The following is a 25,811-nucleotide window of genomic DNA, read 5'->3' on the forward strand; positions in this document are numbered from 1 at the left end:
GCCCGGGCGCTCGGCCCCGCTCCCCCCCGTCCCACCGCGGGCCGCCCGGGCCCCGGGGCGGGCGGCAGCGCCGATGCCGGCGGGCCGGGCGGAGGAGGAGGAGGAGGAGGAAGGGCCGCTGCCCGCCGCGGGGCTGACATCAGCCGGAGGAGGGGCCTGCCCGCGAGTTTCTTTGCTCGGTGCATCACTTCCCGCCGCTGCCATACTCCGCTGCCCGGTGCCGGGCTGCAGCCGCGCCTGCCTCCGCCGCGGCGGGCGGCTCGGCTCGGCGGGGCCGGCGCCCATGGCGTGCCTGCCCGGCGGGGACAGCCCGGGCTCCGCCGCCCGCCGGCTCTACTCGAGGTGAGCGGGGCCGGGGCGGGCGCTCGGCCGTGGGGGAGCCCGGCCCCGGACCCTCCCGCCCGGCCCCGCAGCTGCGCCCGCCGCCGCGGGCAGCGCGTCCCGCAGCGCCCCGGGCAGGGAGGGAGCGGGGGGCCGGCGGCCGCGGGTTTGCTGGGGAGGGGGCGAGCGCTCGTCCGTGGGAAGTGAGACGCTGTTGCACGCGTGGGGACCCAGCGAGAGCGGAGGGAGAGAAGACGGGTGGGAGGGACGCGGCGTTCGTGGGGCAGCTCTTGCTTCGTGTGTAGGATGGTGGGTGCTGAGGTTGCCGAGAGGGAAGCTCTGGCTTTCCTTGGCACTAGCCCGGAGCGATCACCTCCTCTTAAGGAGGCTGATGCTGAAACCTGGTCTGTGCTGGGCACTTGCACGGGGGGCTCTTGATCGCACTGCGGAGACTTTAAGTCTTAGCTTTAAAATTGGGCGCTACAGAAATTCACACAAGGCTGGAAAAAAATAGCTTCAGGTTGTCGGGCGTTCATGAAAATACCATATCCCGCCCATTCTTTTCATTGAGATAAAAAAATAAAAAAGTCTGAACTGGACTCAATTTGAGGCCTTACGGCATTGCTTGGAGCGTTGTTGTTTATGCTGTTCATCCTCATTGTGTTTTATTTCTCCTCCAGCAGTCAGAAGTGGAGGTAATGCCCTATCTGGACTAGAGGGCAAAAAAAAGAATGCTCGAAGTATATGCAATATAGTAGCTTTTCATCAGTTCTCTTTGCATGCTTTGCAGTAATTAGCACAGCAGTTAGTGGGTTGTCTAGTTGAATGAGTATTGGTTCATTAGGACAGCAGGTGTTTCTTGGTTTCGTTGTATTGTATAGCAACTCCTGGGAAAATGAAAAGAGAATGCAGAGTTAAAACCATTGGTCTGCCTACCGTGGTGGAGCTAGAGCTGCAGAGAAACACACTGGCTTTTAATCAGACTGGATCTTTTCCTTTCTTTTGTTTTTCTTGAAAACTTTTTGGGGAATAGACTTCAGTCATTTTTGTGAAGGAAGTCCTGGGGGGGGCTGTGTACCACTACCATGTGCCTGTCCAGCACAGTAAACGCTGCTACCAGCTGTTTAGTGAAGAGAGAATAGAAAAGAAATGGGAAACGCCTCTCCTGTGGCTTAGTCTGGGTGGCTCTGGCAGGGCACATGGTGTTAAAATTCCCTGCAGTGCTCTTCAGGCCTTGATGGTACATGTCGATGAAGCCTCTCTGTCTTTACTGCACTGTTAACTTGAGTTGTAACTTAAGAGTTTCTTCCTTAACTTCACTTGTATCCTAGTGTCGAAACTTCTAGCTTGAAGTAAATGACTCTAAACTCCATCCAGTAGGCATATCTAGGGTGACAGGTGGAACCTCAGGTGACTGTTCGGTGGTAAAGCCAAAATGACTGGTATCAGTCTTCTGCAGTGTGTTGTTTTGCCTGGGAGCAGTAACTTGGATGCAAGAACTGCAGAAGGTGCCTGTGCTGGCAGAGAGTGCCAGACCCCTTATCTGGGGGTGCTGGGGAGGTAAATTCCTTTTAGGAAGAGGGATGGGGTGGAAGGAAGTGTGCCACAAAGAAATGAAAGTGTGTGTTCATTGCAACATCCCTTGGTATTTCCCTAAATTCAGCCCATCCTAAACAAAGGCATCTGTTCTTTGTTGTGCTTGCAGCGGGCAATCTGTGTGCTGACTGGGCCAAACTCCTCTATTTAGAGAGACCAAAGTCGGGAGTATCTCTGCTACAGCAATAATGCACCGTATGCGTTTTTGGAAAAGAGGTCCTGTGCAGCTCTTTACGTCAGCTCTTGCTAACCTTTCTGGTGCCATTTATTTCACTGCTGTTGCTACAGCAGAACTGTTGGTCTCGAGGGAGACTTGTTGGAAGTACAGGGCTCTGGAAGCAGTTGAGCCGTTGTGACTCTCTACAGGGCTGGTGCATCTGCGGTGGCCAGCTCCTGGTATTGACTGCAGGATCTCTGGCCAGAGCTTGTTGGAAACATCAAGCTCTGTGATCACGCTCCGCAAACTTGAGCTGAACAAGTATTACACGAGCCCGATGCTTTAAGTGCATCCAATTCAGCTGTGTGTTGACCTCTGAGGACTGTTGTCGGACAGAATCCGAGCTGTGAAAGACCTGTTTGCAGCAGGTACCCTTCTCTTCTCCGCTGCTGCAGGTACAACCTCGCTTGCCTTTTTGCACTGACTGGCTGACCTTGAATGTGTAGGAAGCACCAAGCCCATCAAATTGTTCCCCTGGACCGTGGTTCCTGAGCGTGTGTCAAGCTCGTGCTGGGGACAAGTCCACCAGTGTCCAGAGAGCTCCGCTGGGTTTGGCCCTTTGCTTTTAGAAGACCACTCTGGAGATTTCAGTCTGGGATTGAGGCATGGGCATGTCCTGGGGAAACCATCGCTGTGCTGCATTGACATCGCGGGGACGTTATTGATCCTACACCAGAAAGAATATTAGATAATGCTGCAATCGGACCAGAAATGTATCAATCTGGCATGAAAACTCAGATAAAAGCACATCTTCTTCCTCCCTCCTGGGCCTCCCTTTCCCTTCCCCTGCCCTGTGTTCTCTTGCAGTGCTCTGTATTTTCAACAGAGCTGTTGGCTTTTGTAATGTTTACTAACTTCTCTTGATTGTGTCATAAACAGTCTCCATCTCGCTCATTAATGTCGCTACAGTGGGTACCTGACCTGAATGCGCATCGGGCAATTAGAGTGCGCTCTCAGAGCACCAAATATTTTTTTTAGAGAAGGCAATTTTCTCCTGTTCTGATGGGAAAACTGAGATGGAAGAATTGTTGGCCTTCTGACATGCAAGGCAGCGAGAGAGGGCGTAACTCAGCATGTGGGTTAAGGCAGAATAAATCGGTATTTGTAAAGCAAATTGGGAAGAAAGTCCACTGTTGGGGTGGACGTCCCTCTGGAATGGTTCCTGTTCGTTTTGTACTTATCCAAGGGATCATAACACCATGAAATATTGTGAGCATTTTCCAGGTGCTACTACTTGTTAAGTAAACTTTCACAACTTTATAAGACTGGACTTTGTATAATGCTAAAAGCACTGTTGTAGCTTTTTTTTTCCCTTTTGAATGAACAAGAGGCATGTTGCTTTAATATCCAATTAAATACCACCTTTTAGGAAGAAGATAAATGTTTTGTATCTGCCTCAGAGGTAAAAATTAGCACCACCAGCAGTGCTAGTTCTGGTGTTCATTAGGAATTTTACTGCATACTCAAGCGAATAAGCCTTCTGGTGACAGCTACTGGCTCTGTATGAACTTGGGCTGGATTTGAGCAGCAGCGTGGTGACAAAGAGCTTTGTGCCTTGCTGCAAATCCTCTGAGCCTGAGGGCTGGAGAGTTGCTGGCTCACAGGATGGCAGAGTGCGATTAGCTTGTTCTGTGGGACTGGGAAGGGGCTCGGGTGAAGGGATCCCTTTAAACTTGCTAAAGATACCCCTGAACTACTGCAGTAGCAGCTATTGCAGACCCTGGAAATGGCTGAAGTGGTGGCAGAGCTCAGGAGAGGGAGCGTGCCCCACTCGAGCAGCCGGCTGGGGTGCCCGGCTGCTGGGGCGCCCGGCTGCTGCCGCCGCGGTGGTGTGAGCGGCCAGTCGGTCCGGCTGTGCGCGCGTCCGAGCCGGCAGCGCTTCGCCATGCGCTGAGCGGCCGGGCTGGGCGGGAGGCAGTGCGAGCAAGGGGCTCGCGGGACTGGCTTGGGTGTGCTGACGCCTAGGGTAGCTCTTGGTGGATGGATGGGAAGAAACTACTTGTATGTCTTTGCCTCATAAAAATACTTGGAGTTGGTGCAGGTGAAATCTGTTATGTAAGCAGGCCCTACATAGAAAATACAATGTTTATGTGATTTTTAACCTGTTTGAGCTTGCTGGCTATTTTACCTGCTGTTTGTGTCTGACTTGCTGGCAGATTTCCCCTGTCTCCCGATTCCGATGTTCCAAATTGCCACAGCTGTCCTCTTCTTGTCTCCCGGTAAAGATTTTCCTGCTGAAAATGAGTGTTGCGAGTACTGTGACTGAAGGTGGCCTGTCCTGGACGGGCAGGTTTGCAAAGTGGGGGCTAGTTGGCATCACAGTGAAAATGGGGTGTTTTGCACTGCCAGAAAGCTGGAAACGACCCCTTTTTGTCTCTTTACTCCATAGATCAAACTTGAAATTGCTTGATTAGTACATTTGAGAATGCTGGTTTAGAGGTTTCTAAAAGACTTCAATTTTTCTTTTGTAGGCCTGTGCAGTCGGTCTCCGTTAGGCAGAAGGATGTGAAAAACGGGACAAACATTTCTAAAATAGCTGTGCTGCATAATAGGTGGCCTGAGCAAAAATTATATGATAGCTTAGCATGCAGTATTGGTTTTGTTGACTTCTGTTTTGGGACATTTTGAACAACTCACTCGTAGTTTCAGCATTTGTGAGTAATGTGGTCATCCCAAAGCAGAGCTGAGCAGAACATTGAGCAGCAGGGAGAAGGGACCCTTGCTGGTCGGGCCTTGGACTGGGAACCAGTGTCTGGCTTTGTTGCAGGCTTCCCCAGGACCTTGGGCATCCTTTCTGATTCTTCTGTGTTTCACCTTGTGGGATGTGGGGAGAGCAGCTCTATTTTCCTTCTCCTTTTGGTCTCTGATATTAAATGGGTAGAGGATGTGCCCTGTACCTGTACAGTGCCTAGCACAGCGTGGTCTTCATCTTACTTCTGACCTCTAGGTGCTGCTGCAATACAAACAATCCTTGTCTTCAGGGTGTTAATTTGACTTGTATGTGCACATGGAAATCAAGTTGAGATGACACACTGATTTTTTTCATGTGCTGACTTGCACTTCGCTGACTCAAGATATGCCAGACCTCCTGCTCGTTGTGCCTCGTGCTTCTGGGGTGAGAGCTGTCCCTCTGGAACTAGTTTTGTTTTTTAAAACAGTATTTCAGTATCCTGAAATACTTTGCATTGTATGAGGCATTTGTGCCAAGCAGACTAGGAAGAGAACTTTGTGCGTTGGCCACATGTTCATGGGTTATACGGCGTTTGCTACTGTGTCAGCTGAAGTCAAATAAGTTTGTGACTCGTGTGTGTGGCCTGAGGGCACCCCTTGAGGCCAGTTCCCTGTGAGATGAACATTAACACTCTATTTGGTCACCCCAGGGCCTAACTGAATGGAGAGCTGGGTCTGGAAGTGAGGCAGCCTTTGACCCATCCCGGCTGGGATGTCATCTGTGAAGCTCGAGTGAGCCCTGCCTCCCGGTGCTCCGTGGCTACCTACCGAGGTGCCTTTTGTTAGCTGTTGCATTAGTCATCAGATACTTTCCCAGGAGGGATGCATCTGGAAGAGCTCATGGCAACAAGGGAGATGCTGTCTGGAAAGGGTTCCTATAACCAGGAGATCGGTGGGGGCCTGGCTGGGGCAGCCTTAAGGTCAGAGAAAGTCCTTGGGGTTTGTAGTGGTAACAAGGACCTCTTACCACTGGATCGCAGTTGGATCATGGTGACGGAGTATTGCAATTTAGTTGCCTCAGTGGGTGGTGTGTCCTGCTGGATCCAGGTCTTGTCAGAGCTTTGGCTGGTGTCTGCAGCATGGCTTGCTTATGCCACGTGAAAATCTTGCGTGTAATTAATTTCTGTTTTCCTGGTGGACGTAACTAATTAGGGATCTGCTGCCTTTTATTTTCAAAGTTAGGGGAGCAGTGCCTATTGCACCAAAGGATGCAAACTCTTTTTGAAGGCTGAGAGATTCATTTGTTATAGAAGAGCGATTTTAAAATTCCTTTGTGGCCATTCCTCTCTTCAGGCAAATGCAGCTGAACCATGACCACTCTGGTGACGATAGCAGAGACCTGGGAGGACTAGAAATACCTGGGTGAAGGAGAGAGCAGTGGGCTGCATAGCTCAGCTGGCATTCCCCTTCTCCAGTTCAGTGATGAGAGCGTCCCAGACATTGGATTTATTCCTGATACATTACATAAACCACAGGGGAAAGCCTTTCCTAAGTGTGTGCCTTGAGCATGAGCAAAATCATGGCCAGCAGCAGGAAGGCTTCAAATTGGATATGTTGGCAAAAGGCTGGGGAATCGGCTTCTTTCCCCACTGATCGAGGCCTGCAGGCTTGGAGGGAAACATCTGCAGTACGTTGTGCAGATAGGAAGGGATTTTATTTTTTATGGACTGGGGCTAATAGAATGACTTTGTTTTTTAAACAAAGCTCATCAGGATGGAAGATCCTGCCTGGATTCAAACCAGTAGAGTGTGTGTGTGTGTATGTTCCCATTAGAGCAAGAGGTCTGCAGCCCTGAAGGCTGACTGCCCTGAGGGGTGACGTGCCCGCTCCTGGTTCCCTGCACCAAGCTGGCCGCTGTGCTTGCAACGTTGCTGGTGCTTTCAGCTGGAGGTGCGTTTGAAGCTTGAGCGAGGCCAGAGGAAAGGCAGTGGGGAGATGGCAGTCCTGGGGCAGGACAGCCCTCCCCTCGCTGCTCTGCAGGACCACGCTGCTGCCACCTGCCCAGCCCTCCTCATCCTGCCCCGAGGTGGAGCTGGGGTGGCCCTGGCTTGTGTCCTGGGTCCTCTGCACAACCCGTGACTTCCCAGCTTGTCCTATGGCTTCCTGCGTCTCTGCTGTTTTAAAATGTCCTCAGGACACAATTGTGTTACCGCACCGTAACCACATGCAGTTTGTGCTCTCCCTGGAGCAAATACTGGTATATCACAAGCCTCATCTCCCTGTGCTCTCATGTTCCAGCCCTGTTTTCTACTCTGGGCTGCCTTGTCTCCTCTGCAACAGATCAGGCCTTCTTGTCGCTAGAGCATATAAACTGTATTTTTTATGCTGGTGTGGTTGCTTTTTTGCCGTCTTGTATTTTTGCGGTTTAGGTGATGTCCAAACTTGTGTTCAGCCTTCCTTGAAGAACAGGTTTGAATTCTGTCAAGTCTTATGCTGCAAGAAGCCACCAGCAGCAAGTTTCCTGAAGTGGAGGGATGCATCTTATTTAACTCTTGATGCTATTCTGCTTTAAGAGCAATTTTATCTCCAAATTGCTGCTCAAGTGTACCTAATTTCCCCCTTCCTCCCAGTCCTGCTCTGTGTATTGCTTTGATCAGCCAGCCTAGCTTCCAGAATTCAAAGCCACTTCCCTGTTATAAAAAAAACACGCCAACAAAAGCCATGAAACAAAAATTCATCCTGCGTCTGGGCATGCAGGCTGTGTAGCCTGACCACAAAGTGAGGCTGTTGAATTCTGGGCCTGGGCTATTTATATTGTCGGTGGGAAAGCTTTCCATTGACTGAGCTGCTCCCTCCTAAAGACACTCTTAATTAAATGTTATTTGACAGATCTGACTTTCTAACTGGCTTAGATTTAACTGGTATAAATGGAATTTTTTTTTTTTTCCCCCCACTGAAAGCTGAAGAAAGTAGGAGTAATCTTGTTGGAAGGCTACTTGCATTCAAAGTCACGACTATCTGTTGTTTAATGTAGTGAGCTGTAAAAAAAACAAACCCTGCACAATCAGAAAGGTAGGAGTCCTGCCCCGCCTGGTGAGGAGAAGGGGAAGGGGCCAGCAGCTGCCTCGGCTTGGAGGCAGCAGCTCTCTAAACAATGCCCAGCGATGTTATGCAACTGCCTAGGGAAGGAAGTGAAAATTTATCATTACAATGCAGTTTCAAGGGCAATATTAAATGAGCAATTTGCAGCACAACCCTGTACTTAACTGACTTGACAAACTTCTCCTGGGATAAAATGACAGAGCTGGTAAGGGCAATAGCAGCGGCCTCTGCTCCCACCAGGAGCGGAGCAAATACAGGCTCTTTTTAGAACTGAATCTGAGGCATTGGGCCGAGAGCCCTCAGCGTGGGCAGCCAAACCCCAAACCAGGGTAATGCCCTGATCCTGCAAGTGCCTGACTGGTCCCTGGCCCATGGAAGCCTGGGGAGCCAGCACGTGCTGCAGCATCTCATTGATATTTGATTGCTCTTCCTTCTTTCCGTGGAAGCAAGACTCCTCTGCAAGGCCCTAGACACTGGAGCAGCAACGCAAACTCTGAATGAATTACTTGGAAGGCAGTGCTACTATCTGATCACCACCTTCAGGGTAGAAATAAATAGCTTAAAAGTCTTCTGCTATTCCCAGTTTTTTTTTTCAGCAAGAGCATTTTGCCCAAGGATGACAGACACTGGAACCACAGGCCTTTCCTTTCTGACTTTGAGATTAGAAATGATGTATCTAAAGAAGCTTCATCTTTTGCTGTGAGTCAGTAGCTCTGTGCAGCTGCTAAACCTGAAGGAATTTTGAATGAAAGATATTGGACTGTCTTGTCTCCCCTCATGCTTTTCTGTTACCCTTTGCATTTACACCCTCTGGAGCAGCCAGAGGGGCTCTTCTCTGGGAGCTGATGCATCTTTTCTCCAGATGCTGCAGGAGAAAGATTAAGAAAATGGATTTAAAATGGGGAAAAAACCTATGTTTTACTAAACCCATAACTGGGTGTAGAAGCCATTTCATGTTGAGCCCTAGCTCCACCTGAGAGCAGATGTTTTGTCTTGGAAGCTGCTTTTAAAAATGTATGGATAAAACTTGGTGCCATCAGTTGATATATGCAGTTTGCTCTCTGAGCTGCAGAAAACGACGGCTGCGTTATGCTCCTGGGAAGCAGCTTTGAACACGCGCCGTACGCAGGGCTCCTTTCCTGCCCTGGGGATCCAGCTCCGTTTCCCGCCCACGCTCTGGCTGCCAGGGAGCAGACCGCGATGGCTTGAGCGAAAGCAAAGCGCTGCCCCTCTGAGCCCCTTTCCTGGCTGCTGTGCAGAGCTTGCTGTCGCCATGGGTCCGGCTGCTGATCCATGATGAGACCTGGGGCAAGTTATTTGATTTGCAGCCTCGCTCATGCTTGCCTGCCCTGTATACCCTGTGGAGGAATGACTTCTGCTATAGGAGCGCAGCAGAGTCAGCACAGCGAGACCAGCTTCGCCATGGGGCTTGCAAGTGTTGTGGCAACACAAATAATTAATAGTTGTGTTGAGTTCCTGAGGGGAACCTTCAGCACACTGCTGGGACACGCAAGTGGTCCATGTGTGTGCAGTGGAGTTTCTCCATGCCTTGATTAAAAGGGCTGCACAGCTGTGCGTGTCTCCAGGGAGAGTGGAGGGGTTTGCTGTAGCAAATGGCTTTGCCAGGTTATACGTTTCCATGACTTTCTTGACGCTCCTGTGATTTTGCAGACCAGCGGGGTATATTTGCTCTTTGGTGGGTATCCCAGCAGGTGCCTTTTCTGAACGCTCGCCCCATGCGGCACGCTGGGGCTTGGCTGGTGGTACCTCCCGGGGCGCTTTGGTGCAAATTGCTATGATTTCCTGTGCTCTGGCTTGGAGCAGCTTGAGTGCAAGTTAGCTGTGGGGCAAGTTTCTCCTGTGGTCCCTGCTGCACAGTTGAGGTTGTTCTTTGTGCACTCCATCTGTGGAGTCTCTGTTCATGCCCGAGGAGAGCTGGAAAGCGCCAATTAATATTAATCTCTCTGGGGCTATTTGTTAATTACTGTTATTCATGGTTTGTATTTATGGTACTGCCTAGTGTCCCATGCTGCTGTGCCAGACTGAGTGGATCCTGAAGGGGTTATATCCGTTCAAGGGTTTCAGAGTGCTTGGTAAACATCAGTATTTTATTGCAGCCTTTCTGGGAAATATTGTTCCTGTTTTCAAGGGTGAGAAATTGCATAGTCTTCAGGGTGAAATGGAATATAGGTGGCAAAGCTGGGAGCTGAACGTCCTGACTCCCACTCCTTCCCTTCAGCGCTTCCTTACCCACGTCACAGTGAGGTTAATTGTCAATTGAAGAGGAGACCTTGGCCTCGTCTTCTACTGAACCGTGCAGGGCAGTGCAGCACTTGCCTTGCACGATATTACAATGGTTCTGCTGTTCTGCTTAATATGGGAGGGAGCAAAAGGTTGTTTAGAAGGAAGTTACCAGCTGGTGAATTAAATACCAGGCTCTGCCCATTTACAAGGTGTGCCTTGCAAATGTGGTGGGAACGCTGCAAGCCACAGGCCCCAGGGGAGGAAAAGGAGCAGCCTGGGTGGCCATGGAGTCTGGTCACCATGAAGAGCCCAACTCCAGGCTTGAAGAAAGCAGGAGAACAGCCCTGAGTTGTTAGAGTGCTCAGGTACTCTACATAGTTATCTATCTCTCAGGTTTTGGGAAGAGAGCAGTTTTTAAATTTAAAAAGGGAGAGAAGGACACAGGGAAAAATGTTCCCTGTCAGAAAATCGCCTGCAAGTTAAATCACGTAAGAACTGAGTGGAGTTCCTGGGTGCCCTGCCTTGAGGGGTGGTTGTCTTTGGGGTATGGGGAGAGATGGAGAGAGAAAACCACACATCTCAATCCTTACAGTCGGGCAGGAAGCTTTTGGTATGGGCAGTGGCTTTGAGGAGGATCCTGTCGTTACCGTACTCCAGCTACGCTGTTGTGAGGTTATTGTATCACAGCTGATACCGCATCAGGAAACAGCCCCTTTTTTAGCAACTGTCTGCAGAGATTTGTGTTGGGAAAATGGCATTGGGGATTGTATCTTGCTGCAAAACACAGAGGCCATCAGATCTGACTTGTTTACTGGCCAAGCTTTCTGCAGCATGAAGGCAGGAATGTAAACCACCAGTGACTAAACAAGTGACAATATCTAGCGTATCATAAGCAATGTGCGTTTCTCTTTCCTTTCGGACAAATAAGCCCTTCTGATTTCAGCGAGGAGTAGCTTGCTTGGGAAACCCATGGGCCAACATCTCAGGGTGAGTGAACAGGGACTTACATACATAAAAGCAGATGAATGTCCTGGAATCGTGAGATTCCACGTGTGCCTCGAGGCATTTCCTGGCCTCTGAGTTCAGCCGAGCGTCTGAGCTCCTGCATGGGTCTAAATAATAAAACGTATGAGTTCACTGCGACGCACCCAGAATTTTAAGGCTGCAGCCCTTGGCCAGCTCTTGTATCAATTGCTTCCATCAGGGCTGTAATCCAGGAAACTGCAAGCATGAACTAGTTGGTTGATTGAAGTCTGTGGTTTGGTGCTTTCCTAGGTAAAGCCACTGGAGAAAGGGAGGCTGTCGTGTTATCTGCATTCATCCCTTTATGTGCACCACTGGGAGTGCAAACAGCAAACGTGTGCCAGCAAATACCACAGGCTCTGTGAGATCGCGTTCGACGGGGAGCTTTGACAACAGGTTCAGGTGTCGAAGGAGTTAACAATGAAATGGTTGAAAATACCCACTTTTTCCTCTGCTGTTCTGGAAGAAAATGAAAGCTCGCTCTGCAAAATGTACATTTTCTTCAATAAAGTCATTTTTTGGCATCAGTGTTTTTGGCAGAAAGTTGTCATCAGTCATGCCATTGAGCGAGCACTTTGCAGAGAGCTGTGTGAGAGCGCAGCAGTGGAAAAAGAAAGCCTGTGAAAGCTGCCTGGGTGTCTGAGGCACTGGCCTCCACCAGAGGTGTCCTGCCGTGCCGTACGCCCGCAGGAAGGAGCGCCAGGGCCGCGTGCCGTGGCTCTGTCCTGCCACGTGGCTGATGAGCACGTCGGCTCGCCCGCGAGCAGGCGTCCTCCGTGACGTGGTCTGTGCTCTCTGTGACCAGACTGGTCCTGGGCCCAGCATCCAGGGCTCTCCCTGTCCCTGTTTTAAAGCCAAATACGCAGCAACACAAGGATGAGGAATGAGCAGAGAAAACTGTTGTGTGGCCTGCCCTTGGCTTCCGCCCCCCACTGAACAAAATGACACTCTCCTGTGGTGGAAATCTCTCCTTCTGAAGGGCCCTGGGTGAGGGTCTGATCAGCGTGATTTTGGGGAGTCCTTTCAGGTCTGCTGAAGCAGGGTCAGACTCCAGCTGCGCTCGGTGAAGCTCCAAGCCCATGTGCAGAGGGCAGAGCTCGCCTGCCCGGGGCCAGGGTGGCTGTGCTAACAGCAGCCTTAGGAAGGGAAGGAAGGAGGTACCGTAGGGACCTGGCTCCCAACGAGAACTGAGTCATTTGTCAAGGCTGACGGCTCTCTCTGAGCTGGTTGCCTGAGGCTAACGTGGCACACAGACAGGAGACATAAAAATATATCTATCTAAATACACACACAGAGGAGAGAAAAGTAACAGCTCAAAACATGTGCCTAGAATTAAATAAAAAAAAAAAAATTCCCAATTAAAGCCATGTGTGTTGGAGGATGTAACTGCTCCTGAAAGGCTCGTAGAGGCTGTTTGTACAGCACAAACGCAGCCACTCCGTAATGCCCTGGATTAAAACAGGAGGCTTCTCCAGCTCACGAAATCCGTGTGGAAGCAGTGTTGTTCCTGCGCAGCAGCAGCTTCCACAGCCCCCCCTTATGCGTTAAGGTAAGGAGCTGTCTCGTCACCTGTCTCGTCCTCCTGTCACTGCTGCCTGCGCTCCTGGAGCATTTCTCTGTGCAGCCTGCTGTTGTGCCATGTCTTTCTTTTACTCCTAGACGATGATGTCTCTATACAGGAACAGATTTTTTTTTTTTAATTTTTTTTTTCTTTCTGAAGACATGCATTATTCAGTAGTCAGGATAAATGAACTCCCTTGATTTGGGCATGTGTGTAACCCTGATGCTATATCCTTCCTGCTTTCACCAGCGTAAGGGAGGAGGGGAGCAGTGAATTCTTTCGGTGCTACAGAGCAGCATGTGTTCTGTATAGAGCCATTGCAATACCTCTGAGGTTGCAACAAGGAGCTAACCTAAACATAAAACCGGTCTGTGGAGAGGTCTCCACTATCCATTCCTGCTCGTTCTGTCTCTTCAGCTGTGTGTTTCCATCAGGCAGGAAATACACGATATAACAAACTTCTGGCTTCATCCTTTCTACGTGCACAGTAACAAATGCTTGCCGTGCCGAGGGGGACTGTGCAGCAGCAGGGACAGTGAGGGTGAGAAAGAAATACTGGGGGTGAGGGGGGGAGGAATCGGAAGTTAAAGCCGTGAAGGACATGGCCTTAGGAAGCTTGATTTGGAAAGGGTGTCCCCTTCCCAAAGGATATCGGGTTCTGCCCCGAACCCAGCAGGTGTGGCTATAGGTGCGGTACAGCTGCGGGGCTGGTTGCCGCTCGGTACAGCGAAGGCAGAGCGTCCTGGTAAGCTGAGGATCTGCTCCGGCTCTCAGCTGGGCTAGGAGCCTCACCTGGCGTCCTAGGGATGGGAGAGCGTCTGCTGTGGCATAACAGTGGCTGTTGTGTCAGATTGGAGAGAGAAGTGCCGAGGTTTGGAGGGAGTCTAGGATATTTTGTTGGAGTTGGATGTGCTGCAGGCCTTCACCCTACCTTGTGAGGAAAACAGGAGGTTTTTTGGCATGGAAAAGCTTAAAAATCTGATGCTTCATCCTTTTATTCCCCTTACCAGAGGCTCAATTCCAAGAAACATATAGAAGAACATAATTTTGTTATTTTTTTTTGTAATAAGTTTTGTAGTTCTCTTAAAGCAAATCTTTATATGGACTAACTCACGATTTTATGGTAGCAATGAGAAAATTATTAGGGAGAGTAGTAGTGTTGTTGCTGTATCCAGGAAGACTTTCCAATAAACATGATGTTTATACAGATTCCTCCTATGGAAGAGCAGGACCAGAGTCCAGATGCAAAGACGTAGCATGCTTTCATCTATGTGGCAAACTCATATAACGATATATGCTTGCCTGTTATTTACGCACGTGATTGAGTTACACTAATACCACAGTGTCGGAGCAAAACCTGATGTGGTGCTGTGTCAGGGAGGAGCGGGGACTTGCCTCCGTGTGCTTGATTTGTACAGACGTTCAGTGCAGTGGTGCCAAGTGTTTCCAGGGTAGATGTTATCCGTGGAGCTATACTAGGACAGAAGTGCTAAAAATTTGGGAAAATGCGGTGGAGGACTAAGCCACGCGATCTTCTGGAAGAAGCAAAACCAGCTTGCAGGATGCTGGAGCTCCAGGGTTCCCCGCAGAGGCAGCAGACACCCGCCGCAGACTGTGCCGCACAGTGCTAGACGGTGGGTCTGTTCCCCTTGGCTTAGCAAAGCAGAGCGTCATTCTCCCCTTGCATGCGAGCTGCGTTGCCGTGAGGCGATGGCCTGGCCGCCTGGGAATCCTGCCGCACTCTGATTTATGGGCTTGCAGATTAATCGGATGGCAGGCATAGATTTTTCCATAATGCCATGAAGAACCCAAAAGCACTTTTGCTGCTGTTCTGCTGAGCCTGGGTTTGTACAGAGGAGCTGCAGAACCTGTGTCTAGAGATGCTGGCAGGGACTGCAGAGGACCCCTGGCTGATATCTGAGCTCTTGGGGAGCCTCTGTTTCCTGGTTTTTCAGACAGATGTGGAATATTATCTTCACAAAATCCAGAGGGGTGCTCTGTGGCTGTGCCAGGGAGAACAGCAGTGTCCTGCGCCTGAGCCAAGGCAGCCTTTTGAATGCATGCATGCGTCTGGGCTGATTTCTGATTTTTAGCACCTCTGAAATTTTCAGGGAGAGCATGACAATGCTTTTAACAGCCCTCAGAGTGTGAGACAGCTGCAGGAAGAACAATGTAGAATTGATGCAATCTGCTCTGCTACAGCTTTGCCAATGAAAATCTGTCCTAGTGTCTGGTGTCGCTTCCAGCCTGGACGCGAGCTCTGCCCACCTGCTCTTTGCGACCTGGGAGAACCACCACGTCTGTTTTCCTCTGTGGCTTTCTCTGATTTGGGCACAGAGGACTGTAATTGCTGAGGGAGGAACTATCACGGGTTCTTGCTGGCGTGCTCTTGCTCACTGTCACCCTCTTCACTGGCTTTACCAAGTGGCAGTTTGAAGAAGGAGTTGCTGCTTGTTTGGATTTGCTGGACTTGATTGCTTGGTTCCTGCTAATTGCTTTTCAACAAGTTCTGCAGAAAGTAAAGGAGGGCCAGGTTCACGCTGTTTCTGTCACAAAGATCACATCTAAATCCCTTTCAAGTGTGCGTGTTGGTGCAGAGCATCCGGAGCAGTCTCTTGGTGAGCTGTGATCGTTCAGCATCTCCCTGGCTCAAAGCCTGGATGGCCCAGGAGCATGAGATCTGGGGTGTGTGTTTCAGATAGATCCCAAAGGCCTCTCTCTTGGACTGAAATACTTGGCTTGGGGCTGAAGGGAAGCAGATGAGACAGGAAGGGAACAGAACCAAATTGGCCGTAGGTTGCTGAGGAGTCAGTGGAAAAACTGCGGTGTGAACTTTGTCATCGTTGCCTTTTACCCCGCATTACGACGACAGTCCGTTTGCCGTGCCCTGAGCACGGGTCAGTGGTTTGCCTGGGTGCGTGGGTAGGAAGGAGGCAGTGCGCAGGGAGCGCGTGCCGCTTCTCCGGCTGCTGGCGCTGGGCAGATGCAGGGAGGTTTGGGATGAGGCCATGCACGTGGAGGGGCACACGCAAAGGGCTGGGTGGCTGGGACAGGCAGAGGTGGCTTCCTTTGTCCGTCCGGGCTTAACCATAATACAGTCCTTAGTGTTGCTGGGACTTGGCAGCGTCTTTTCAATATGTAGTTGTTTTCCTGCTCCAAGGCAGGAGCAGCTGGCAGGTTGAGAGAGGAAGGAGAAGGGGGGGGGGGGGGGGGCTGCAGTTGGAGAAGTTTCCAGGCAGCTTGAACTGAGAAAAGACTTGGGCCTCTGGCCTCTGCATTTCTGGGAAAACAAGACTTGCTTTCATTTGGCTTCAGAAAAGTAGTCTGGGTGTGCAGAAAGGCAATCTCCGAAGGCCCCTCAGCCTGTGCAATTGGCCAGCACAACTGAAACAATTGTGCCAGGGGGTGTTTGTGGTGCTGAGCTTGACCCTGCAGGTGGGTGGGGTGGCAGGATCCCGGGGCAGGAATTAGGGGCAGGCTGTGGTGCTTCGCGGTGCAAGCTGTCTTATAGCCTGAGTCCTGGGCTGCGTGCTCACCTCATCTAAGCTGAGCTGTCACCGCTGTGTTGTAGCTCCACTGTGGTCCGTGAGAATGCATCCCTGGCTCTGATGAAGAGGGCAGGAGGGGCCAGGCAGTCCCCTCTCATCCCGGGAGAGCAGCTGGGCTGGGCTCCAGGCTGGCCCCGCGGGAGCTGGCTGCTGAGGCCCGCTGTGCGTCTGTGGGAGGCAAGCGTGGAGAAGTCAGCTGTGGAGAAGACGCGTCTGAGTCTGAACATCTCTCATCTCATTTACAGTGCTTCCAAATTTGGAAAGATAATCCCCCAAACCAGAATCCAGCTGTTTTCAGTAACAAATTTGGCATGAATGTGAACCCTTGTACACTGGTGGGTAAAAGAAGTTGAATAGCATAAATAAAATGGGTAATAAATAAATAAATCGGCTGTTTTCATTGTATAGCTATTTGTTTTTCTAATGTATATCATCACTTTAACCCAGTGTATTTTGTAGCAGGAGCAGTATGCTGATTTAAATCGCAGCATATATTTTAGTGAGAGGATGTGCTGACCTAATTGCCAAAGTGATGTTATAATGAAAAGCCATTCAGGCTGCGTGTCCTCTCTTGCCCTCTGGTTTCTGGAAGTGACTGAAGGAAATAGCACTTCACTTCTGGTGAAATCATCCCAAGAGTGTTGTTTCATTGCAGTGTGATGGATTAATTTCACTGAAGGCACTAGCACTGACTGTACAAGAAAGCAAAATGCTCTTGGAAAACTCGGGAAGTTTCCCTCATTGTGCTGAAATCAGAGTTCAAGTATCCTGTGACAAAATCTGAATGCCTAAAAAATCATCCTGATGCAGGGAATGTTTTGCTTGCTGCTCTGCACGGCAGATTTCAGATGTTAGAGCTGTTACCTTTGACCGTGGGCTGCAGGTACGGGGGTGAGAGAAACTACTGACGGCACAGATTTAGCATCTGCCTTTGTGCCTCCGGGGAAGGAGAGAGCATCCTCAGACACGACCATCGTGGTCCGCTAGCATTTGGCAAGGTAGGGCTGCTGGCCTCTACGCTTGTTGTCCTTTAGCTCAAATGGTAGGTGGTGGTGGTGGTTGGGTTTATACCCTGCTGATGAGCTGTGCAAAGAGATTATGATCCAGGCTCTTCAGAAGGTTTCAGTCTCACTCTTCTTGAAAGTGAGTTCTCCTGCGCAGTCCCTCTTCCACGGCATCTTGACCAGTTCATATGTTTGGTAGATTTTATTTTTTTTTTTTTTAAATCGGGAGTCAGAACATGTTTTAATGAATTAATTTTGGAATTGGTATCTCCTTAATCATAATTTCCTTAGACCCTGGAAAGTATTTGCATTTTCTAATTTAAGTGCTTTGAAACTGAGCATCAAGTGAAACTGTTAACCAGGCTGAGATGAAATTCACATTTGCACCTTAATCCCATCTGAGCTCAAATGCTGCCAGTTAATTACATCCCATCGCGACCCTTTGATATTTGAGTAATTTTGGAGGACAAAGGCTTAAATTTGTGCTCATTGCCTTTTAGAGGTTTCACTCCTCAGATGACATAGAAAAATTTCATTGTGTTCTCTGTTCTTGCTATTGATTAAGCTGTATTCGTGGGAAGGATTTGGTACGTGAATTCAAGATAATTATTACCAGTGTATAATTTATTGAGAGCCCAATCCTTTCAGGTGTAGAGTGGGTTTCTAGAGGTGATGAGTATCTTAAGCTCCTGGAGTTGAGGGCCTCTCTTTGGGCAGGGCTGGATCTTCAGTGATCGTTTGGCATCACGTTGAGCTGGTGGCGCGAGCTATGAGAGCATCCTTGCCTAGGTGGAAAATGCTGCGCCTCATCCCTAGCAGAGGCTCCAGTCTGAGCGGTTCACTTGGTGCTTGCAAGAGAGGACCTAGCAGAGGCGCCGGGAGCCAGGGCTCCTGGGTTCCTTTCCATTCTCTACAGCTGGCTCACTGTGGGCAAGTTATGTCTTGCTGTGTCTTGGCTTCCTTCTTGCAAAATGGGGTAATAGCTACCCTCACACCTTTGCAAAATATTTTGCTGTCCTTAGGTTGAAAAGTCTCTACACGTACCAGTTCAGCATCATAAGTTGCTTCACAAAATGGACTAAACCAGCAAATAACTCTGATCTGCCCTCAGTTCTCACCATCCCCATGGATCGAAGCGACAGAGGTAGCCGTTCTGTGTGGCCCTTGGTCAAATGGAGAGTTGTGTGAGCAGGGGAGTGCTGGATGACTTTTGCTTTCAAGCAGGCAGTAGGGAGTTTGAATTTCTGACAATGACGTAGCTTGTTGGAGCCATTATGAATTGAAATGGGGTCTTATTCAGCTCTGCTAATAAGAGGGTAAATGCAACTAAATACAGCTGTCTTCCTCGCTGTCATTTGGTATTTATTAGAAAATATGCAGTGGAATTGAATCCCTTGTAAGTACTCTGCAGCTAATGGTAGATAGCAATTAACTGAAATGACTACTGTTGAGCACTGATGCTACCATTAGAGAGTGGAAGAGGAAATCTGGAGCCAGCACACAGACCCAGTGTCTTCCAGAACTCCCTGTAGTTTTCCCCTCTGGATTCTCTGTTTCATGCCCTTACCAAAAGGCTGCGGTGAAAACCGCTTCATCTTGGTACTCCCTGGAGCTCCAGCTTGAACAAACACTTCTCAAACAGCAGTAAGTGTGTATGTATACATATTATTTTATCGTTTTCAGTTTGCGAGTCACTGAAAGGACTCGCTGCTACCAGTGGAAGTGTGTGGAGTGGAAACCTTCTCCCCGCCAGATGTGCTGGTGGCACAGAGCTGCCTCTGCAGCACCTCACGGGCTTCAGGAGCTGTGAAGGAAACTGGCCCAGACACGTGGAACTAATTCAGAAGCTGGGAAGGGCTGGGTGCAGCATTCATCGTTTCATCTTTGGCCTTTCCTCTCCAAACAAAACAAGAGGTTTTGTTTTCTTCCCCTCGCTAATAAGGTGACACGTAGGTCAAGGTGCCCCAGAGGTTCTGCCCTCCATTGACTGGAGGGAAACCCGCTTCCATGTGCTGGTTTCAAACTACCAAAAGTAGTTTGAGTCAGGCTAATTTCATGTGTATCTTGATTTGTTTGTCAGCCTTCCCTGCCAGCCTGTGTTTGATATGGTGCCTTGTGGGGAAACTGCTTGTCAGGAGGGGATTAGTGCTTGGGTTGTGACGTGGGTGGGAAGCGAGGGGCTGTGCTGCAAGGAGGGCTGTCGGCAGGGTGGAGAGGCATTGCTGGCCGCGTTGCACAAGAACTGGTCTTGGGAGCGAGCTAATTGAGTATTTTCATTAGTGCCTTCCCTGCAAAGCAGAGCAGGTTGCTAATGGGCGTGTTGATGATATGAGGTACGAGCAGTGCAGGGGAGGATGAGTATTGAATAGGAGGAACTGAATGATTGATAGGTCTGGTGTCATGGCAATGTGATGATATTTAATGGTATGAAGTTGCAAACACGTGTACTTAGGAGCTAGTAATAAGATTTTCTTCTCAGAGATGGGAGCTCATCGTTTGGGAGCAAGTGCGAGAGGGAGGCAGCTGTGTACGTGCCGGTGGCGCAATGACGCGAGCCCCCAGCTCGCTGTGAGGAAAGCGTCGCTCCATGAGGAGCGCGGACCCTGCCTGGGGCAGAGTAGCCAGAGAGAAACTGCCCAAAACGTGTTGTGACAGTGCCCCAGGCAGAGAAGAGCAATCCAGTCTGGCTTGCAGTGCTGGCCCAAGGCTAAACAGGTATAAATTCACCATGAATAAATTCGGGCTGTGCATCAGGAGGACCTGGGATAGCTTTCCTCATGTAGGGAAGCCCATGAAAACAGTCCGACCCGCCGTCAGGTGCAGCATGGGCTTTGGCACGGGAGAAGCGTGTGCTGGTTGGTGTGGGGCGTGCGCTCCCTCCGTCGGGTCCCCGTGTGGCGAAGGGGAACCGTCCCCGGGGAGCTGGAGCAGCTCCCACCTGGCTGTGTTATCTGGTGGTTCGGAGTCATCAGCTGCTTTTCATGCACAGGAGCTGTGCGAAGGCTGGGAAGGAAATTACTGAAGGGGAATAATTCCCAGCTTGATTACTTTCTATAAGGATGTGCTGCCAGTTAATTATTTAAACGCATATTTAGTTAGTTAAGGCAGTGAATATACATTTACACTGAGCACCTGATAAACTTGATCCCTTTTTGATTGGCAAAAAATGTTTAATTGCCCCTGTCATCAGTGCTCTGAAATTACATTTATTTTTGTATAAAATTCAATCAGATTGCAAGTAAGATGCTAAAATCTGTAGCTTCATTAATTCATATCAATAGATGTACTAAGGGGCTGTTTTACTACTGTTGGTGTTTTCCGTGGGTTTTTTTCTGCCTTACCTCCTGTCTAAAAGCTTGGGTTTTATTCCTGACTTTAGAACTACAGCAGCTCTGATTGGGAATGAGTTTTGCAATCGCCCCCACTAATACGAATCAAATACCTATAAATATTATTTTTTAAGGCAGTTTCACCTTGCGGGCAGGAAGAGGTTCTCTTGCCCTGTGAGACTTACAATATTTAAGGCAGCAGACAACCATCTCCTAGTCTGTCTTGTGACATGATTGTTTTCTGTGTCGCTTGGTGGATTTGTTGTCAGCAGGGTAAGTGCTGTGAGCAAGACGGTCCAGACAAGGCAGCCCTGAATGTGTGAAAGGGAGGGCTGGAGGAAGACAAGTTTAACTGCTGGACGCTGTACGGTCTCTTCTGCCTGCCTGGAGCGGACGCGGGGCTGAGGCGCAGACCTGAGCGGTGGGACGTCGCTGTGTCCTACTCTGGCTTCTGTGGCCCTGTCTCCTGCGCTGCAGGAGCTGCGGCAGCCCGGAGCTTCAGGTCAGCGCACAGCCCACGAGCCTGCAGACCAGCTCTTGGCTAAAGGCAGTCTGCACTGTTGTTTTCCAGCCTGGCACGGGGAGGATGCGTGTGGTGGTGTCAATGCAGTTTTATTTTCTTGGAATATTTAGCAAGGGAGGTGCAAAGATTTTGGGGGAGAGCAGGGTGTTGGGAGGTCTGACTGTAGGTAGCTCCAAGCTTCTGAACACACGTTATGAGTAGCATTCCCCCTCTGGGGACCTATATCGTCACCCAAGTCCTAATTATAGTGCTGTTTTAACAGCAGTCATGGTGATTGTTGTTAATGGCACTGATAACACCTTGTCCTGTTTGCTTTGTTTCTTACTTGGCAGTGTTCTTGGCATCCCCAGTGCTCCCGGGACCCTTGCTGCCTTCTCCATATTGCTGCGTTGATTGAAAACCTTTGATGTGTGAGAGTCCTTGCATTTTGCCCGTGCATCTTTTGTAAAGGAATGTTTTCGCTGTTAAGGCGAGGCAGCCAAAAGGCAATCTGTGATACAGATCATCATTAGCTGCTATCTGACAGTGATGGATGACCCTGGGAAACCTTGTTGTTAAAGGCAATATCTGCTCTTCCTGTTGGTCTTGGCTCTCTCTGCCTTCAGATCAGTTATCCTTTAAAGAAGCTGAGGAGGAGGGAGGGTGGCCCTGCCCTGTGTTGGATTGGGAAGAGACTTCCTCATCCCTGTCACCGCATGGTGGAAGGTCACCCTTTTCTGCCTCTCACAAGTGTCAGAAGCAACATCCATTCCTGGGTTTGAAATTCGCAGCTGTCGCATTGACGGGGGCCGAGTGATCTGCCAGCGTTGTGCCACTCACTCATTCCTCTGGCAGAATGCTGTGCAGATTGCCTAACTCATTTGTGGACAAACATTGGCTTTATATTTGGCCTCTTACTGCTTTTAAAAAATTTGTTCTTTTTGTTGTTGTTTCTTAAACACATATATTGCCCTTTTTGAAGTACCGTTTGCAAAAGGATCTCTGGGAGCCGCCTTCATTGCTGTTTTACAGGTGTGCAGAAGGTGCGGAGGAGCTGTGGGGCTTGCTTAGAGCTCCAGTTGGGAACTGATGCTGGGAGTCTTTGCTGTACGCACCAGCTCTGTCCTCATTTCTAGATTGGAACTGGTGTCTTCAAAACTTTATTCTTACCTGGCCAGACTTGACATGGTCTGTCATCTCCGCACATTCAGAAGAAAACACTTTGCTATACGTGATGTAGTCTTGGTTTGGTCTGGGACTTGATCACCTGGGAAGCTTGTGAGACCTTCCTGGCTGCTTGTGGTGGGTCTGGCGTCTGGGATGTGACTTCTGCTGCGACTTGGGGATCCTGACTATCCAGAGGAACATGCAAATCTGTACGAGTGGTTTGCACTGATTTAGGGCAAGGCTTATGAATGGGGCTGCTCCAAGTGAGCATCCCCTCCTCCCTGCGTCTGTGTTCAAACCCAGTGGCAGGGACATACCATGCTTTAGCTAAAAGGTTGAGTGGTGGGGGAATTGCGTTAACAAGCTCTAGCATCTTAGCTGTGGAAGTAAGAAAAGCAGCTCGTGTTCTGCAGTGTCTCTCTTCTGAACCACACCATATGGCCAAGCCCAGCACCTTCAGCTTGTCAGCAGTAATTTGCTGGCTCAGGAGGGACTGAATCTTCTTTTCTGGTATTAAGACATGAACAGTAGGTGCTTGCTGAGCTGAGGTGGTATAGGCCCAGGCGTGTTGCCTGTATGTCAGCGGAGAAATTTAATACCTGGGGGGTGGGGGGTAGAGGGCTGTGTCTTCTCAGATGGGGATGTTTTGGAGCCCATTTAAATGGGCAGGGATGTACTCCATGGGATCTGCCTTCTCCTGCTTTTCCCCAGTCTGAGAAATGCTCAGATCGCTTCTGGAACTTGCAAAGCTTCCTGGGTGGCAGATGGATGAGGCCTCATTAGAGCCCGTCGAACTAACGTATGCTTCTGCCCAAAGATGATCCTCTTTTGGAGGAACCCTGAGCTCCTCACCTGACAAGGAGAGGTTCATAGCAGCAGAAGTCCTTCCGCTCTTGGAGCGAAGAGGCGCCAACAGGAACAGCTGATGCGACCACAGAGGCAAAGCGCTTTGGGAAGCGGCCAGTTCAGAAAGGAGGGAGCTGCTTGCCTTCAATGCGGGCCGTCTCATGGACTCTTCTAGGGCCCTTTTGCTTCTTTGGGCAGCACTGAAAATATGTGAATGAACCAAGACACTCTCTTGTTTCTGGATTTCAGCTGTGAACTCACCTATCTGATACCTGAAACCAACAGTGGATGAAGAATATTTCTTAGGGGAAAGAGGACATTACTTCTCTAGGTCTCTGGAAACAAAAGCAATGCTCCTTTTTCCTTCCCTTTCAAGGGCAGCATATGGAGAGAAAAAGTGTCCCAGATAAACAAAGTTCAAGATTCCAGCAACTTGCTGGTAATGTTGCCCAAGCAGATGGAGTGAAAACTGGAGAGCAGTGTGTGTTGTACGGACATGAAGATGCCATCAGCATCTTCAAGACCCTGGATCCTACCTGTGAACTTAACGGAGAGACCTGTCTGCAAAATCGTTCCAAGCAGACCTCAGCCCCGCTGCTTCCTTCTGCCAGTGGGCTTGGAGCTCTGGGTTTACGTTCAGAAAATGCGTAACCTGCAGTAGAAGAGGTAGGGGAGGGCTCAGGCATGTGCTGTGGGAGGAACGGGGGCTGTAACCTGAGTCTGTCTTTATTCACTGTTTTCCCTCTCCTTTGCCACTCTGTCAAGGTGGTTCAGGTTGGCTCACTTGAACAGCAGATTTCTATCTTCTGCCTAAATCGCCCTTCTGGTCTTTTCTTATGGACAGTTGAGCTATGGCCTTTGGAAGCTGTTGTACGTGTAGTGTTTTAGTGTGCTTTGTTGTTAGAGTTTGTTTGTTGACCTTTAGTTGGTTCCTCTGCCCTCGGCATCGTGTTTGAGTGCTTTTAAGCCTGCAGTGACTGAACTGCATGCAGAGTTGCTTCCCAGAACTAGCTCTGGTGTGGGGCCCTGAGGACGTGGGAAGGGCAGGTGGGTTTTAGAAGTGGGTTGTGTTTCTATTAATAATTGCTATTCTTTACTCCTGTCCCTTTTGGTGGCAACAAAGGCTTGGCAGAGGGCGATGCAGAGAAAAAGCCTCTTTCTCCCTTCCCCTTCCTTGCTTAGGTCCCAAACTGAGCAGTGATGTTAATTAGATAAGTCAGACACTCTGCAAAGCAGCCTGGTCAAGGACAAACAGATTTTAATTAAAGGCTGTGTGCACTGGGAGGTCATGTCCCTGCTTGTGCCTGAAGAGTTACTGTGGGAACACGGGGAAGGCACCCAGAGAGCGTGAGTGTGTGCACGTGTGAGTGTATGGGAACGCAGGCCCCGAGGCACACGTTTCACGTCTGGTTGTGTTTCCACTGGCAAATACAGCCTGAGCGAGATGCCACCCTGGGGGGGTGTAGCTGGGTTTTGTTGCTGTAGGGTTTTCTGCGTTGCAGGGATGGGAACCCTCACTTCCAGCTATTCACATCACACCAGTTCGAGCTGAGCTAGACTGCAATGCCATCAATGAGGGAAATTGGTCTCCAGCTCAGTTTTTAGACTGTTTACAGTTGGTGAACTCAGTTTCTTAAAGATAACCTGGATATTGGGAAGAGTTTTTTGTTTGTGTTGAAATCTAAACTGAAATGATTTTGAAATTCTATCTCTGCTGTCTTCTAACTGGAATCCAACATTAATTCCTGTGATGGTGGCTCATTCCTGCATTTCAAATCCTCTCAAGATTCATCTCTGCTAAGCTGCCTGAACTTAATCTTGCTGATTTGAGTATAAGGTGTTCCTTTTCTTTCTTCAGTCCCAAGCCTTCTTTCAGCTGTTTGGGCCATATTGGCAGAGACTTGTCGGTACCTGGTGACACTAGATAACCGCTCTAGTGATCTACAGACCATGAACGTGCCTTGGCACTGATGGAAGTTTGGTATGACCCCCAAATGGGTCCCTCTAATTCAACATGTTGTAGCAGAAGCTCATTCTTACTAATTTTTCATGTGGTTTAGCAAGAGGATCAGTAGAGAGAAGCTAAACATTTTTACTCTTAACAGGCTTAATATTTTTATTTCCCCTAGCAAACAGAAGTTGAGGCAGGGACTGATGCTGCACTGGCACTGCGAACAGCCTTCTTGCACAAGTAAAATAGCCACCCAAAGGTGGGCTTTGCAGTGAGCCTAAAATCAAATATTTGTGTGGGAGTTTGGGGTGGGAGCTCAAATGAGCTGCTCCGCAATCCCGTTCTCCCTCTTGCTACTCGGTGGTTTTGGGAACAAATGAACACTGAGACAGGAGAGGTCACAAGTGTGTTTGGAGGAAAAGCCTGCACCAGTCTTTCACCGTTTTGTGGGTTGTCCTGCTTTGGAGGATGCCGTTGGGTTGCCAAGCATTGGGTGTTTGGAGCCAAACGCAGCCGACTCAGCAGGGAGATTGCCAGGCAAATAGGGTTGGATTTTAGACAGTTTATGCACTGCTCATAGAGGAACTGGCTTTGTTTCCTGGCAGCTGAGAAAACACTGTTCTGCCGGTTTGTAGGAAAAATGTATCAGGATTGGTATTTTGTACGTGCATCTCCCCATGCCCCTTCGTGGCAGGGGGAGGCAAGTGCTGGGTGCAGACTTGGGCAGAAG

The 25,811-nt window shown here is 49.6% G+C and overlaps 1 protein-coding gene across 1 annotated transcript in view; it reads left to right on the forward strand.

Moving 5' to 3' along the window:
- Window positions 1–228: 228 nt before the first annotated feature.
- Window positions 229–25,811, forward strand: part of GPSM1 (G protein signaling modulator 1) — an 82,183-nt gene continuing 56,600 nt past the window's right edge. The window contains exon 1 of the mRNA XM_082327762.1: window positions 229–342. Within this exon, the coding sequence (XP_082183888.1) occupies window positions 284–342 (59 nt within the window). The 5' untranslated portion in view covers window positions 229–283. The remainder of the gene's footprint in view (window positions 343–25,811) is intronic.

Source organism: Platalea leucorodia, assembly GCF_965183815.1.
Source record: "Platalea leucorodia genome assembly, chromosome: 15".
NCBI classification, from domain to species: Eukaryota; Metazoa; Chordata; class Aves; order Pelecaniformes; family Threskiornithidae; genus Platalea; species Platalea leucorodia.